Source organism: Pelophylax lessonae, assembly GCF_965119305.1.
Source record: "Pelophylax lessonae genome assembly, chromosome: 3".
In the NCBI taxonomy this organism is placed as follows: Eukaryota; Metazoa; Chordata; class Amphibia; order Anura; family Ranidae; genus Pelophylax; species Pelophylax lessonae.
The window spans coordinates 287,429,098-287,446,886 of record NC_138770.1 but is presented as its reverse complement, the minus strand read 5'-3'; the positions used below and the strand labels follow the sequence as shown (position 1 = coordinate 287,446,886).

Sequence of the window (17,789 nt, the reverse complement as noted above, 5' to 3'; positions counted from 1 at the left end):
ACACAAAGCCCCCCTACACACACACACAAAGCCCCCCTCACATCAGAGACCCCACACACAGAGCCCCCCTCACATCAGAGACCCCACACACAGAGCCCCCCTCACATCAGAGACCCCACACACAAAGCTCCCCTACACACACAAAGCCCCCCTCACATCAGAGACCCCACACACAAAGCTCCCCTACACACACACAAAGCCCCCTCACACAAAGCCCCCCTTACATCACAGACCCCCCACACAAAGCCCCCTTACATCAGAGAGCCCCCCCACACAGAGACCCCCACATCAGAGAGCCCCCCTTACATCACAGACCCCCCACACAAAGCCCCCTTACATCAGACCCCCCCCCCGTGGAGCCCCCCACATCACAGACCCCCCACACAAAGCCCCCCTTACATCACAGACCCCCCACACAAAGCCCCCTTACATCAGAGCCCCCTCCACACAGAGCCCCCCACATCAGAGAGCCCCCCTTACATCACAGACCCCCACACAAAGCCCCCTTACATCAGACCCCCCCCATGGAGCCCCCCCTTACATCACAGACCCCCCACACAAAGCCCCCTTACATCAGACCCCCCCATGGAGCCCCCCACATCAGAGAGCCCCCCCTTACATCACAGACTCCCCCCCTCACACAGAGCTCCCCACAAAAAGCCCCCCCTTACATTTTTTAAAGGCGAGAGTCCTCACTTACCTTCCACTCTTTGCAGCTTTTTTTTTCTTTAAACTTCCCGCCCACACAGGGAGGGAGGAGGAGGAGGAGAAGGGGCGGGGCGAGGAGGAGCTGACGATCTCTCCTCTGGCTTCACTGCAGGGAGGGAGGAGAGATCGTCAGGAAGGATCGGAGCGGAGGCTGAGCTGTGTGTGATACACAGCTCGCCTCACTGCTTCAGTACGGGTGACCGAGGCTCAGCCGCACAGCGGGAGGTAAGCGGCGGACGCGGCCTGTGTTAACCCTGTCCAGGCCGCGGTCGCCGCTCACCTCCCGCTGTGTGGCCTGAATCACCTGATCTTCTGCGAGCCGTGATGGCCGCACGGTGCCCTTGTTGCCCATGGCGCCCTGTGCGGCCGCACGGCTCGCACACCCCAAAGGCCGGCCCTGACCTAAACTTACAGGCTGGCCATTCAATGGTATCAATTCCTTCATCCTCCAGGAACTGGCCTGTAGAGGTCTGTGTGTCCCTCCATTGATATGCCTCCCCAGACCATCACTAACCCACAACCAAACAGGTCATGCTGAACAATGTTACAGGCAGCATATTGTTCTCCATGACTTCTCCAGACCCTTTAACGTCTGTCACATGTCCTCAGAGTGAACCTGCTCTCCTTTGTGAAAAGCACAGGGCTCCAGTGGCGGATCTGCCAATTGTCGGGCAGTAAGCACAGGGCCCACTAGAGGAAGCCCCCAGGCCACCCTTATGAAGTCTGTTTCTGATTGTTTGGTCAGAGACTTTCACACAAGTGGCCTGCTGGAGGTCATTTTAGGGCTCTGGCAATGCTTGTCCTGTTCCTCCATGCACAAAGGAGCAGATACTGGTTCTGCTGATGGGTTAAGGACCTTCTACAGCCCTATCCAGCTCTCCTAGAGAAACTGCCTGTCTCCTGGAATCTCCTCCATGCTCTTAAGACTGTGCTGGGAGACACATCAATCCTTTTGGCAATGGCATGTATTGCCATCCTAGAAGAGTTGGACTGCCTGTGCAACCTCTATAGGGTACAGGTATCCCCTCATGCTACCAGTAGTGACACTGACCCTAGCCAAATGCAAAACTAGTGAAAAACAGTCAGAAAAGAGGAGTAGGAAAAAATAATGTTAGTGGCCTCTACCTATAAAACCATTCTTGTTTTGGAGGAGGACTCATTGTTGCCCATCTAGTGCACCTGTTGGTTTTTTTTTTTTTTTTTTATTGAAGTATAAAAGTACAAACAGTCAGCAATAGAAAACAGGCGTAACAGAACACATTTGTGTAAAAAAACCGGCATTGAAAACAAAGAGAACACAGGACAACTATCCAATGCGTAGTACGCGGAGTTCGTGGAGACCTGAAGTGCGTAAAAGGAGGTTGTATGTTTGAGAAGAGAAAAAGAAAAGCTCAGAGGAGGTAGGAAACCTCGAAGGGGGCGCAACTAGTTAAGTCAGGCAGGTCCTCAGTAAGGCCCATACCCTGGGCGAACGTCGCCCAGGGACGGGGAAGAGGGGAGTCGTCCATAAAAAAGGAATAACAGACAAGCCACTAATGTGTAGAGGAGAGGAGGGGTGCCAGTCGCCTGGGCCCGCCCGTTAGCCACTATGCTCCCAGCATGAGACAAGAAAGAGCAAGGAAGGGGGGAGTAAGGACAGGCGAAGGAGGAGAGGAGAGGAAAGGAGGGGAGGGGGGGGGGGGAGGGAGAAAAAGATGAAAAAAAAAAAAAAGGGGGGGGGGAGTGACCTGTTGTTAATTTAATTAACACCAAAGCAGCTGAAACTTATTAACAACCCCCTCTGCTACTTAGCTGACCAAATCAATATCCTATGAGTTTACTTGACTTGATGCTATACTCCGATTAAAAAGTGTTCCTTTAATTTTTTTGAGCAGTGTATTTACTAAAATAATTGCATTTCCATGTTATATGTACTGTGGGGGACCAAATATAGTGAATGCAGGGTCCTGGGCTTGATAACACTTTAAGTGTTTAGTTGCCGGTTAATGAATGCACACACATTCATGAGTGTTATAGCAACAATAATGCATTTTGCATAAGGAAAGGTGTCCAACCTTTTTACTTTCCTGGGTCACATTGGAAGAGGAGGAATTTTCTAGGGCCACACATAAAGCTCACTAAGAATAAGGATAGCTGGTGAGCAGAAAAACGTGGACAGATCACAAGTTGAGTCTAAGAAAAGAATTCCCCTAGAGGTGGGACTTTATAGGCACTAATATATTGATAAATTTATAAATACAAAGGCATTATTAGAAAACAATTGTGTTTTATTGAAATAACAAATTACATATCAATTTAAAAAATAATGGCAAGTCGTGTACAGTATATTAGATCACATAACAAGTGGCTACCGCTTTGATATAAGGTGTAAACCCAACGCGTTTCAGAGGCATAGGTAAAAGGCTCCTTCTTCAGGGGGCAACCTTTTAAAGACGGTATACTTGGTTATGTGGATAAAGTTAGTAACAGCTTGCCAATGGAGATAAAAACATGTGACTGTATTGCTCAGATCACTGTATCAGGAGGTATCGAACAGAGGAGGTCATAGTGAAGTTTGAATGGAAATCATTCTTGTTTCATTCTGATATTTGTGTATCCCTCAGCAAGAAGCTGATTGGAGACAGCTGGAACCCACAATAGATGGAGAATCTTAGAACCAAGTTGGAGTAAGGCTTGTTAGAGAGTGTGGTCAGCGTTCTCCTCCAGACAGACGAGCAATGCTTCTTGCTGAGGGATACACAAATATCAGAATGAAACAAGAATGATTTCCATTCAAACTTCACTATGACCTCCTCTGTTCGATACCTCCTGATACAGTGATCTGAGCAATACAGTCACATGTTTTTATCTCCATTGGCAAGCTGTTACTAACTTTATCCACATAACCAAGTATACCGTCTTTAAAAGGTTGTCCCCTGAAGAAGGAGCCTTTTACCTATGCCTCTGAAACGCGTTGGGTTTACACCTTATATCAAAGCGGTAGCCACTTGTTATGTGATCTAATATACTGTACACAACTTGCCATTATTTTTTAAATTGATATGTAATTTGTTATTTCAATAAAACACAATTGTTTTCTAATAATGCCTTTGTATTTATAAATTTATCAATATATTAGTGCCTATAAAGTCCCACCTCTAGGGGAATTCTTTTCTTAGATTCTATTGTTCTTGGGATGTGGCACACTATTGTGGATTCCACATGAGCATACTATATGTAAGATCACAAGTTGAGGATCACGGATAATGATAATTCATAATAATAAATTATAATTTATCTATCTGAGTAATAAAACTAAATTTTTTGTAATATTTGTTATTATAAAAGTAAAAGCGGACAACATATCACTAGTGCAATATTCAATATTGTTTTTGCTTTGCTATGCATCAATATCTGGTTGGATGGATGTAGTAGCAATTCTCAAGGTGCTCATCAAACATTTTGGTTCTTTGGGCTTCATCCTTGGAAATAGTTGTTCACAACTATAGGTGCTACCGAAAACTGATGACATGAATGCATAAAGACATGATTGTGACGAGTGGGACATTTTTCCTTGGGAAGATAAAAACGTATTACAGTCCAGTAAAGAGAGACTGTCAAACATTTTTACAACCCCCCCAAAAAAAAACAAGTTTACGATTTTGAAATAGGTCACATTCATAGCCGTCTTGGGCCATAGGTTGGACACCCCTGCATTAAGGCATCCCATTCATTATCCAATGCACCACAACAGATGAAGGAATGCACATGACTGCAATGAATGGTAACATTACGCATGTAGATCAGATGTGTTGTCATGCGTTGCGGTGCCATTCAATGGGTCATGTAGTTCTTTCACCTGTTGTGGTGCATTGAATAGTAAAGTTTCCTTAAGTACAAATGGGCCCTAAATGTATTTTTAGATGCAATTAGACTATGTAGCTGAATTAGTCTTTATATCAGCATCCTTGAACAGAAGCACTCATATCTGTTTCTTGTACTGTTGGCCTGTATCCAAATTATCTTCTACTGCAATGCTGACTATATGAATGTGAATATATGCTCAAAAAAGACGAGGACAGAGAGCAGAGAGATGGCCTCACATGTTGAAGCTGCTCTTCCACAAAGTAATCATAATGCTGGGGTTCTTCAGGCCTTGCTGTGCTTCTGGTATGCACAGTCTTACAAGGATGTCTAGATCACATTACTGTCGGCAAAGATTAGAAATCCTTTGGTAGGTAAAATGCCTCTATAAACACATGAATATTGCCCTCATGGGTGACAGAAATATTTAAATGTAACAGTTGTTTGGAAGTTTCATGTCTGCCTCAAAAGCATAAGCAATTTGAAGATTAGCAAGCTGAAAGTTTTAGAATGGCCCTCACAGTCCCCCTTTAAAAATAATTGAAATTCTGTGGGAAGACTATAAACATTCTGTGAATACAAGGCAGCCCAAGAATATCTCAGAATCAGAACTGATCTAAAAGGGAGCATGGACAAAAAAAAACCTTACAACAAGAACTGAAAAACTCCTAGCTGGATACAAAAATAGGATTTTTTGACTTGCCAGTAAAATCCTTGTAGTGGAGTACAGTACAGGACACAGACTTCTGTAAAAGCTCATTTGCACAGCAATTTCCGCGCCATGTGCACTTACGCATGTGCATTTTTAATTAATTTGTAATGCTTTTCTGGGGCTTTTTAGGCATTACCAATTATTTACTGAGATTTATTTACATGCATTTGCAGTGCATTCTTGTACAGCTGTGAATTTCCACAACATAAGTGAGACTCTTATGAATATCATCTAAGGTAGCACCGGAAGACATTCACCCTGAAAGGGTAGGTCCACCAGGGCCTTTTTTGACATCTGTTCAGCGGACCAGCATTTAAGCCACTGTACCGCTGAAGCATCACCGCCAAGGTGCAGAACTTGGAAAGTAGCAGATCTGCATCTAAGGATTAGTCACATACCCATTTCAGGCCCTCAACCAACTTCTCTGCCAAATCTACATACACTGGGGACACCTATCCTGTATTTAGACCTAGTCACAGAATCCTGGCCCATTCGGTAAGCGTCTGAAACACCAGGGCCATGGCCAACACAGACTACAATGCCAACCAGGCAATAGTAAACATGGTGCGGGTGACTGAGTTCACTTTACGGTTCTCAGAATACTTAAAGGAGGGAGACCCCACCAGTATCATGGCTGCTTTGTTCAACGTAGAGATGGGAAGATTCGCCACAGATGGAAAGGTTCGCTTCTATAAAAAGACCTCCTCAAAGGGGTAACTTACCACAAAAGGATTCAGAACAATGATAGGCCACTTCAGATGTTCCCCATCTTTGTAAATAAATTCATCAAAACTTGCAGGGCAAGGAAAAGCCTCATCAAATTAAGCCATTTCAGTGCCAAAGGGACAGCTACCTACCTCATGGTAGCCCCAGAGGGGTCCTTGATTTTAAGTGATTTATGCATGAAGTAGTTAGTGCGATTACACATGCCTTTTCATGCGCTGAAACAGAGGCAGAGGAGTCATCCCCACTGTCTAAGGAATCAGGGATAGCGTCTTTAGGGTCCATGGTAGCACAGCCTGACTTGGGCTCAGAAACTTCTGAGGAAGAGGGTGAGGAGTCCAGGGAACTACCCCCAACACAAGGAAGCGGAACTTCTGCCCTCACTTCTGGTTTCTGGTGATGTCACATCCAGACCACAGCTTCCAACTTTTGGAACGCACCCTGGCTCCAGTGAGAGCAATGGCACTAAAACAGGAAACACACAAAGGCTGTCTATATTGGTGTCTTATATTTTCAGCTATAAATGTGAGTGGGATCTTTTATTGTGTACATTTAATTGTTGCCTAATAAAATACTACACTATGAGAGGTTTTTTTTTTTTTCTGTCCATGTTGATCTATTATTGAACATGGGGAAAAGTGATTGTAGAGTTTGTGGACCTTTCTTGAGACCCCTGGGAGACTGGACATCTGGGCTACAGGAGAACATACTGACCTTGTTGTAAAAGGTCTTTTTAAGCACTTTTTCACCACGTCGTGGCCAACCTTTGCATGCCTGGTGTGGAGGAGTGAAGAAAAGTGAGATTCATAGTAGCATTAATTTGGTGTGGGGACACAGTTTCTAAAACTCACTTCATGAATTCACTAAGTTTTTTGACAGAGAATACCGGGTGTTAAAGCGGAGTTCCGGGCACAAAAGTCATTTTTTAATAAACATACCCCCGGGACAGTCAGGGCTAGCACATTCCACAATGGCTACCCTCTGATCTGTCCTGGTTCGCACTTACCTTTTAGAAGAAATACTTACTTATAAAATTTCTTCCACAGCGTTTCCATCTCTCTTGTGGGCAGCTGAAGCCGGCGCGGTCCTCTTCTGTGTCTTCTTCCGCATCTTCTTGTCCCAGAATGCGCCTGCACCGGCCCCTCTCGTCACTTCCGGTGCGGCGCTGCATTCCTCCACAGCTTCTGGGCATGCCCAGAAGCTGTTTAGCAGGGGAATGCGGCGTCGCCACGAAATGACGAGCGGGGCCGGTGCCGTCGCATTGATTTCTGGGAGCTATGACGTTCAGCTCCCAGGAATCATAGCGAGACAGGAAGTGACGGGGTGAGCCGAGGCGCCGAGGGAGGAAGTACTCTGCGGTGAGTATTTACGATCTTCAATTAAAAGGTGAGTAAACAAAAAAAAAAAAATAACTATCCAATTCCTTTTCAGGTGAGGTCTACCTAGCGGAGGGGCACAAAAAAAAATATCGTTTTTGTGCCCGGAAATCCACTTTAATTAGCACATATTTTTACACAATTGTTTGTATTATTTTAATGTTGTGAAGTGTGAAGCACTACTTTTCTGTTTTAAAAGTGTTTAATATTTCACATAAAGGGACAGCTACACTGTATTTTATTAAGTATTGGATATAAGATTTTTTTTGAGGCAATTATAATGGGGAGAAAAAAGCGCCTCCTTTTTTTCTTTTTTCAATGCTGTGACATGAACTGCAGACGGGAGGGTCATATGTGTCCCCGTGAGATGTTTAATTCACCACCTGCCCCAGTCCAGGATGAGGTAGTCGTAGCCATACAGGTGGGTAGCTAAAGGCTTGCCTGTGCTCGCTGGCCAAACTAGGGTGACTACTGGATCTAGATTACCTAGCCTGTCGCCCAGCCTGGCTGTTAATTGAAGATCTCCATAGTAACAAATTCCAGGAAAAGGGGGGAAAAAAGGGCCTACGGAGCCCCAGGTCCCTGCAGGAAGCCATGCCCATACTCCTTACTCTAGGTATAAGTAACTAGCTTGCCTATAGCATAGAGAGGGTTTTATACCCACTAGGACTGCCCGTAGGCGGCACAGAGTTCTTTTCTGCATAGTGTCCTCCTCCTGTAGGTGGTGGTAAAAGCTGGTAAGCTGCAATATATTCCATTTTTTATCTTGGGTTTAGGGTTTATACACTTCAAGGGCTACAAGCCAAAAAATGCAGTCACTTCATTGTGCAGTAAGTGACTTATAATATGTTGCAGTTTGGGAAACGATGCTCATATTATCTCTAGGTTACAAGTATAGAACATTCTGTTCTGATGTCATTGCTATCTTTACTGCAAAAAGCTTTCTCGGCCAACTTGCTGCAAAAAAAAAAAAAAAAAAAAAAAAAACCTGATCAAGGCATAAGGCAAAAACGATAGCTGCTGATCTTCAAGGCAGATAAAGGACAGGCTTGTTATCTTCATTGTGTCCTTTATAGAACAAGGAATGTACTCTATATTTGGTGGGGTAAAACTAGGCTGAGTACCTGATGAGAACTAAAATAGCAAAAGGAAATAAAATGACAAGACTTATGCTAGCCATATATGGCTCAAATCCTGCTCTTTAGCACAGATGGGGAAATCAAGTGGTTTTACTCTCGTTCAGCCTGAAAACTCTCATTCCCCCCACCCATTCTATGCAGCATGGATGGAGGAATCTGCACAGCCAGCCATTGTATTTAAACAGCTACCGGACTGCCTGAATACCTAAACAGTGTTCAGCCTAGAATTCTCCATCTGTAAAAATCCACAATTCCACACTATCCCCCTACCTGGGAAAACTGGTCATTCCCAAGGTGTGTGTGATCAGAGTGACACAGCCCCCCTCCTGTTTGGCTGCCTCCTCCTGTCATACTACCCCCACCTGTGATGCTGCCCCCACCTGTAACACTGCCCCCCCCCCCACCTGGGAGAACTGGTTATTCCCAAGGTGTGTAAGATCAGAGTCACACTGCCCCCTTCTGTTCCACTGCCTCCTCCTGTCATGCTGCCCCCACCAGTGACGCTGCTCCTCTTCTGTCCCACTTTCCAGATACCCCTTTCCTGTCCACAGACCCCCCCCCCCCCACCTGTCTCTCTGCCCAGATACCCTTCTCCTGTCTCAATGCAATCCTGTCACAATGGTAGGTGTGGTGGGAGGATGGTGTGGGGAGAGGGTGCCGGATGGAAGGGGGGGGGGGGGAATGCACCAGTCCTGTTTGAAATAATTTATCCTTCTCTAGGTAGATATTTGTGCATTGCAGGAATATGTGCAAAATTGCATGCATTCCCGTATTACACAAACATAGCACTTTTACAGGTGAGCATATGCGATGTTATTTCTTAATGGCACAGCATACACCTTGCTTTTGCATTCATTCCCCTACAACAAAAAGCATCATAAAGTACCATGCATTTTTACTGCAGTGCAATTATTTTAAAAAGCCCTTTTGTGAATTCTTCAAGTGTAGGGCAGCTAATTGAAATAAACAGACTGCCCTATAAATGCTGCTCAAAAAAAACACACACACACCATCACATCTGCAAAGGTGTGAATGGAGCCTTTTGCTCCACGCACCGCTATTAGCTCCACTCCCTCCACCTGGGGGGGGGGGGGGGCGTAGTTTGCCATCTTCACCCTTGGCGCAGGATATTCTGTTCCCGGCACTGGTGGTTGCAGACAAGAGGGCATAGTACATCATATCTGGTGGATCTAAATTCCAAAAGATTTGGGATTTACATGTATAACTTCCTCAACCCCTTTAGGCTGGGTTCACACTAATGCGAATTGGATGCAGGTTTTCCCAAATCCAATTCGCATGACAGTAGAGTGTGCCCAGCTCTCAATGGAAACGGTTCACACATCTCTGGGGCGGCTGTGGAGCAGATTGCACAGGGGGTCCTGTTTCAGGTCCGAATTCAGGCAAAAATACGGGCCTGATTTGTCCCTGAAATGGAGAACATGCATGCACGGTATCCCTGCTGTGAGCCGCATCCGTATTAGGTGTGAACCCAGCCTTAGTCATACTAATAAAAATAAATCCCAATGCATGCACTACTGGTACTCCAAATCACATCCATTGCAAAAAAAAAAAAAAAAGATTGATTTCTTTCATTTTCTTAGCCATGGAAATTACAGTACCAAGATCATGGAAGTATTCATTTTGAGCACAACAAACACGCAAAGGCAGATAGTGACCAACGAGAAGCTAAACTGCTTGTTCAAAGACCAAATGGAACAAATCAAGAAAATTTGGTACTCCGAAATAGGTTATATCTCCTTAGAAACACAAGAGGTTGTTCACTGACGATTTCATTGGCTTGCATAAATTCTTTGTTACGTAATCCAAAAGAACTACCTCCTATTTAGCCTGAGTGTGGTGTTCCGTGAAAAAACCATACCCGTGAGAAAACCATACCCTCGTCACTTCCGGTTCAGCTACGGAGGGTATGGATTTCTCACGGTAGTTAAACTTGCGGCGCTTACATTAAAACAGCTTATCTGCAACATAAATCATCTCCGCTCTTCGCCCTGTCACTGCCCTCATCTCCGGTAATAAATATAAAAGCGGATCACGGAGCCGCGATCGCCGTAACATTTACATCTCATACACCCGCCGCCGCTTTTATATTTATTACTGGAGATGAGGGAAGTTACAGCGATAGCAGAGGAGATGATTTATGTTGCAGCCGAAGTGTTTTAATGTACCCGCCGCAAGTATTACATTAGACACAGTGCCGTGAGAATTTCATGCCCACCGAGCATGCGCACTTGTCAAATTCTTTCATGTTCATTTACGTATCCGGGGCTCTGAGCATGCGCACTGCTGCGCTGCTCAGCTGTTTCAGACCGGAAGTGACGACGGTATGGTTTCTCCACGGGGTATGGTTTTTTAACGTTACATGTGGCACTTGTTGATAATTCTTGTACTTTATTTTGTAACAATCTGACACAGGGTTGTTTCTCCACTTCATTCTATTGTATTGCCTGAAATGCCAAACAAAATTTGATTCAACAAGAAGGTGGCCTATAGGACCAACTGATAATTTTTAAATTCATGTCTACTCCTCCTTTGCTGATCCATTTCTTCATTCCCTCTTTCAGATGTTGTACTCTTAACAAATAAAAGCCTTGAGAGTATCACATACATAATAAAGATAAATCCCCCTGATGATACTACAGCTGGAAAACCATTTACACCCTATGTTACGGTTTTTATATACTGTTTAAAGTGGATGTAAACCCTCACATATACCCACTGAAGTGAATAGCCTCAGATGATATACAGAGATGAAACAAATCCTCCTACATAAGTTTTACATGTACAGTATATCTGCTGTCTTCTCTTTTTACATCCTTTCAAAAGTGCTGAAGATAGATAAAATCCTTAATCTGTTGGGAGCACAGAGGAGGGGGCGAGAGCTGCAGTTAGAGCTCTTGTACAATGCGTGAGAGCTGATTGGAGGAAAGGGACACACCCCCATTCACACACAACACAGGAACGAAGTAACGATGCAGACTCCCCTCCCCAGTCACAAATTTATCTCATGTCCCACGATAACTTGTCAGCAGTGACTCATGAGAAAAGAGGAACCAAGCACCAGAGAGAAATGACACAGAGCTTTGGAGAGAGATAAGTAAACACTACAGATATATGTGCTTTACTCAGATTTCATGACGGAGGTGTACAACCAACATTTCATTTTCTTGATATGTGCCTGCTCTACCGTTCCTTGTATGAGAAAGTCTCCTGTTCTCTTTGTATTGCTTTCTTTGTGTGAAATCCCTGTTGTTCCTGCCAGTCCCTCTAATCAGACACTCTCCACTGATCAGACTTCAGCTGACAGGCACCCCATAAAAAAAAAATAAAAAAATAAAGAGGGAAAAAAGGTATTTATAAAGGTTTTAATATCTATACACAAATATGTTTGACCTTTTATTTCTTTTTAAAACCTGAATGAGTTATTTTGCAATGTAAGGGTTTACATGCTTTTTAAGACTTGATGAAGCTTCCAGGGTTTCTTGTGATGCTCTTTATTTTGCTTATTTACAGTATCTCACATTTTGTATCCCCACATTTTGTAACTATTTAATATATCTTTTCATGTGACCACACTGAAGAAATGACACTTTGCTACAATGTAAAGTAGTGAGTGTACAGCTTGTATAGCAGTGTACATATGCTGTCCTCTTAAAATAACAACACACAGTGATTAATGTCTAAACCCCTGGCAACAAAAGTGAGTACACTCCTAAGTGAAAATGTCCAAATTGGGCCCAAAGTGTCAATATTTTGTGTGGCCACCATTATTTTCCAGCACTGCCTTAACCCTTTTGGGCATGGAGTTCACCAGAGCTTCGCAGGTTGCCACTTGAGTTCTCTTCCTCTCTTCCCTTTGTCCGCCAAGGATAAAATGACCCCCCCCCCCTACACACACACTTTTATTCCCCCTTCCTCCCCCCAGCACCGAACCTGGCGGCATTAATTTATTGTGGTTTCCCTGCAGCTGCCAGCTTCCCTCCATGTCCTCCTGCCGGCATTAGCCTGTCAATAGGGAGCCACAGCAAAAAAATGTAAACAAATCCAATGACCAGGGGGCTGTTCCAAAACCCCCATGCAGTCGACCCCCTTCACTTGATCCCAGGCACCCCCTCCATGCAATGCTGCAGGCCGTCTCTCTCTCTCCTCCTCTTACCGCTGGCTGCTGCTGTTGTTCAGTTCAGTTCTGTGAATTAATAGCAGTCTATTTACAGAGAATTATATTTATACATATGCATTGTAGCTGAGGCTGCAGAGAAAGGGACTGCCTAAGTCTCTTTCTCTATCTGTCTGTTTAGACCTTTATCTCATCAAAGCACCAAAAAAAAAAAAAACATAGTAAGGCCTCATTCACACAGGTCATACTACAGTGTATGCCCCTGTGAGGCTGGGTGTACAGCTGCTGTTCCTAATTTGACAACTGTCTGGGTCCGGGTGCATTTCCCTGAGCTAACATTGTCTGGCTATGCACCCACACCCATATGAATGTCAGATTGGGAGCAGCAGCTATGCCTGTGCATTCGCTGCATCCCAACTGACATGAGTGGGACTTCCTGCATGGTAATGAATTGAACACCTGGGCATCCCCATGGGGTAAGTACGGGCCCAAACGGGCATACACTTTAGTACGTTCCATGTGAAGGAGGCCTTGGAATTTTGCAAGTTTTGCTGTTTGTCCACTAATAATGATTTTAGTGTAAATAGCAGGTTGCTAAACATTTGCACAACTGGGCCCTAAAAACAATTAGTAGAACATTTTTTTATTCTATAGGTCATGTGCTTTCAGAAAATATATTGGGGGGGTCTTTTACAAATTCAAAGTTGTAAGTGAGAAATGATAACCTCCAGATTTTGAGCAAATTGTTCTTATGTACAGTATTTGTTTTAGCTTTTATATTTAGTAGGAATTTAGCAGGAATTATGTAAATTATGTATCCACTAATAATGATTTAAGTGTATTTTTTGTGAAAACAGCAAATTGATAAACATTTGTGCAGCTCTTTATTTTACAGGTCATGTGCTTTCAGAAAATGTTAGGTTTGGGGGGGGGGGTGGGATTAGGTCTTTAACAAACTCTGAAAGCTGTAAGGGAAAAATAAAAAAACAATGGAAAAACTGAAAAAATGGTCTGGCCAAGTGGAGCACAGGGCCTGAAAGCGAAAGGGTTAAACGCTGTGGTGTCAGTGGGCCCTAAGAATGCCTTCCCAAATACCTGTCCAGCAGTGCTCCTAAATAAAAAATTATACCACAGAGATAGTTATGTGCAGCAGCTGTCTCTATTGTGAGGAAATCACCCAGCAAATGAACAAATAGTAAAACAGTGCTAGCACCATTAATTCGTGAATTACAATATTATGGGAGTTAAACAAATAAATAAATATGCAAAAATAATAAAAAACAAAAACAATGTAAGTAATATCAAATAAAAGTGACACGTGCTTTCAATAATTCATATGTTCCATTTCATTTTTCATATTAAAGTGTCCCATGCAGAAATAAAGTGTCCTGTACAAAAATAAAGTGTCCGATGCAATCAATTGATATAGAAAGTGTATTTTGGCATCTACACTATATTGTAACCCAGAAAAACTCCAAAAGAATGAGAGGATTTTTCCCATTTGACTATTCACCCCATGGCCTGCAGGGTCTCCAGCACATTGTAAAGATCAGACAAGAGTCTAAGCTGCCTTGAGGATTTAGTCTAAAATAAGAAATAACCAGATTTTTGCAGATAAAAAGTGTGACATCGGTCTAGCCAATATTAATATTTCTGGGTGCCGCCGAGAGACCTAATGGCAAAACCTAGAATTGAATACTGTCTGCTGTCTGGTCTGCAAGTTTGACATACTGCACTGCTGATGAAGCAGATAAATTGGAATGTTAAGGTCCTGAAGATCTAAAGTATTCTTGTATGCATCCCTTTTCAAAATCTTTTGTACCAAATAGATGATTTCCATGCTGAATTTCTTGCAGGTTGGATATTAAGCATCTTTAGATTTATGATCACATTGTAATTTCCAGACACATTCTGTCTTGAACTGAGTTGTTTGCACAGTTATTACAACCCCAATGTCAAAAAGTTGGGAAGCTGTGTAAAATCTACATAAAAAAACGAATGCAAAGATTTGCAAATCTCATAAACCCATATTTTATTCACAATAGAAAAAAAAAACTATCAAAGTGTTTAAACTAAGAAAACATACCATTTTAAGAAAATATTAAGTAATTCTCAAATTGATGGCAGTAACATGTCTCAAAAAGGTTGGGACAGGGCCATGTTTACCATGATGTAGCATGCCCTCTTCTTTTAACAACACTCTATAAACCTCTGGGAACTGATGGGACCAGTTGCTAGAGTTTTGAGAAAGTTGTCTCATTCTTACCCGATATAAGATTATAACTGCTCCAAAGTTCTGGGCTTTCTTTTTCATTTTTTTCTTTTCAAGATACACCAAATATTTTTAATTGGTGAAAAGTCTGGACTGCAGGCAGGCTAGTGAAGCAGTTTTCCACTTTGCAACAGACCATTTTAAATGAGCCTTTTACCTTGCATTTAGGTTTGGCATGTTGAACTGTATCCGCATTCCACAGGCAGTAATTTTTTTAAGTATTCCTGAGCCCATGCAGTGATGTCCATTACAGAATCATGCCTGTTTTTAATGCAGTGCCGTCTTAGGGCCCGAAAATTACAGGCATCCAATATTGTATTTCGGCCTTGTCCCTTTCGCACAGAGATTTCTTCAGATTCTTGGAATCTTTTGATAACTTTATGTACTGTAGATGAGGATATATTTAAAGTCTTTGCAGTTTTACAATAAGGAACATTATTCTGAAATTGTTCAAAATGTTTTAGACGCATCTTTTTACAGACTCATGGTTTCATGAGATTTGCATTCTATTATTATGTATATTTTATACAGCATTCTAAGGCTTCTTTCACACGGTCCGCCTCCGTAGGCGGATCCGTGCTGCTCAGCGGGGGATCGATACACAGATCCCCGCTGAGTAGGCAGGTGACAGTTCCCTCTCCACACACAGAGCCCAATGCATCTCTACGGGGGAATCGGATGAGAGCGGACCGCCTGTCCGCTCTCATCTGATCCCCTGGACGGATTGAAAATAGGGTTTCCATCCGTCTGGATTTCACGGACAGGATCGGATGCGGATGGCAGCGGGTGTCAGCGGATATGTCTCCGCTGACATCCGCTGCCCCATAGGGATGCATGGAGGAGTCGATCAGATCCGCCTTAAAAACTGACAGGCGGATCTGATCAGATCACTCGTGTGAAAGGACCCTAACTGAAATTGGAGTTGTATTACTTTCTGCTCATGAAAAACCTGAATGCAGTTGAACACTTTATCCTGAGCTTTCGGTGGGTGAGTCAGAATTTTTTTTTTAGGGGAGGGAGCCTAGGAATTCCAGCAGGTTTCCCTGTTGGAGAAAAAAAAAAAAAAGAGGCTGGCAGAAACTCTGACCGACTCAGGACTGAACCAAACCATTCTCTCCTTGACACCTGAGTTGGCATCATTATGGTCCTTGGGAGCGGACTCTCTAGGATTAAAAAGGCTTGTATTTATAGAGACAACACTTCTTCATTGTGTCTTGGCTTTTAGCATTCTGCTAAGATTATTCCTGTGAACCTTGAAAAAGGAAAAGTCTATTGCTGAATTTCTTTTTCTGCTCAGAAAACTGTTCCCTTTTTCAGTTGACAGTATCAAGTTCCGCACAGAAAAGTAAAATACCATCAAATGGAAACTCCACATCATTCACATTCAGGAGTAACATCTCTGCTCGATGACTTTAGCCATATCGCCCTTTTAAAAGAACTTCATAGGGCTGTGAATCTAGTGGAGGCTTTGACTGACTTAACTAATGTATGTTAAAGAAGACATGACCTTGGTGACCATCTTAAGGAAATACTTAAACTCTTCCACAGGAAAATGCAAACACAAACCTCCTCCACCATGGCCAATTCCACAGCCCATCCAGTCAATCAAAACAAACATCTTTCTGAGTTCCTTGTTGTAGAAAACACACACAGAACTGAGGCCAAGGGGGATGGGTTTCCCTGAAGGTAGAACCAATTATCAGTTATGCAGCTGTGCTGGAAGATGATGGGGAAACATTTTTTAAATAATTGAGGAAACAGTAGGGAAGGGTTAAAACCCGTCAGGTTATTTGTTGCAGTCTATGTGCTACTAGGACGAGTTCCCTTCACTTCCTGTCCCGAGATGCAACAGGAGATTCAAGAGAATCTCCCAAAATGAAGGGAATTCCCATTTACATAGCAATCACTGGAACAGGTGTCCCCATTGGAACATTTACCCTCATCGCTTATTCTGCTTACAACTTTTTGGATCTCCCATCACATTCTGAACGAACAATGGACACTAATAAAAACAGAGGGGCTATTCTCAATAACCCTGCCAAATTCTATCCAAAACAAAAAGAATGTGCCATCACATACACTTTTATCTGTGTTTTGGGGGTGGTAATGAGACCCATTATAATGTTTTAAATGGATGTTTTTCTTGTTTACACAAACAACTATAAAAGTGTTTAGCCTATGACGTGGTACAAAAGTTCCTTTACCTGTATACCGGTTGCATTTCTTGGGCAATCCCAATGACTGAAGACTGGAAGAAGTTATCAAACTCCTCAAATAGTTCACGAATGTTGGTCTTAAATTTCAGATCCAGGTCTAGCTGAATAATGCGAGTTATATCTGTCGAAATAAGAAGTACCAACCTTTAATTTTTTTTTTTTTGAAGGCAGACTAATTTAAACTCATTAGCTCAATGGCTAGATTTAAAGTGGTTGTAAAGGCTTAACATTGAACTTAATGCATGAAGGTAAAAAAAACCTTCTGTGTGCAGCAGCACCCCCCTAAAACTTACCTGAACCCCATCTAGATCCAGCGATGTGCAAGGCAGCCTTGGCTCTCCCCCTCTTTTGGCCATTGGCTCCCCCTACTGTCAATCATAGCCAGTGAACCAAGGAAGAGAGAGCAGCGGTGGGGCTGGGCCGTAAATGGACACACGGAGCAGGGGCTTGAGCACTACCTGCTTGGGTGTCCCCATAGCAAGCTGCCTGCTACAGGGGCACTAGGCACAAGGGAGGGGCCTGGAGAGCCAGCGGGGGACCCAAGAAGAGGAGGATCCGGGCTACTCTGTGCAAAACCCCTGCACAGAGCAGTTAAGTACAACATGTTTCTTAATTTTAGAAAAAATAAAAACAAAACCTTTAAAATCACTTTATGTTGGCCAGAG

At 43.3% G+C, this 17,789-nt stretch overlaps 1 protein-coding gene across 1 annotated transcript in view; it reads right to left on the bottom strand.

Moving 5' to 3' along the window:
* Nucleotides 1-17,789, bottom strand: part of XXYLT1 (xyloside xylosyltransferase 1) — a 350,101-nt gene that overhangs the window by 146,773 nt on the left and 185,539 nt on the right. Inside the window, exon 3 of the mRNA XM_082251565.1 lies at nucleotides 17,113-17,245. Coding sequence (XP_082107691.1) covers nucleotides 17,113-17,245 — 133 coding nt within the window. The remainder of the gene's footprint in view (nucleotides 1-17,112; nucleotides 17,246-17,789) is intronic.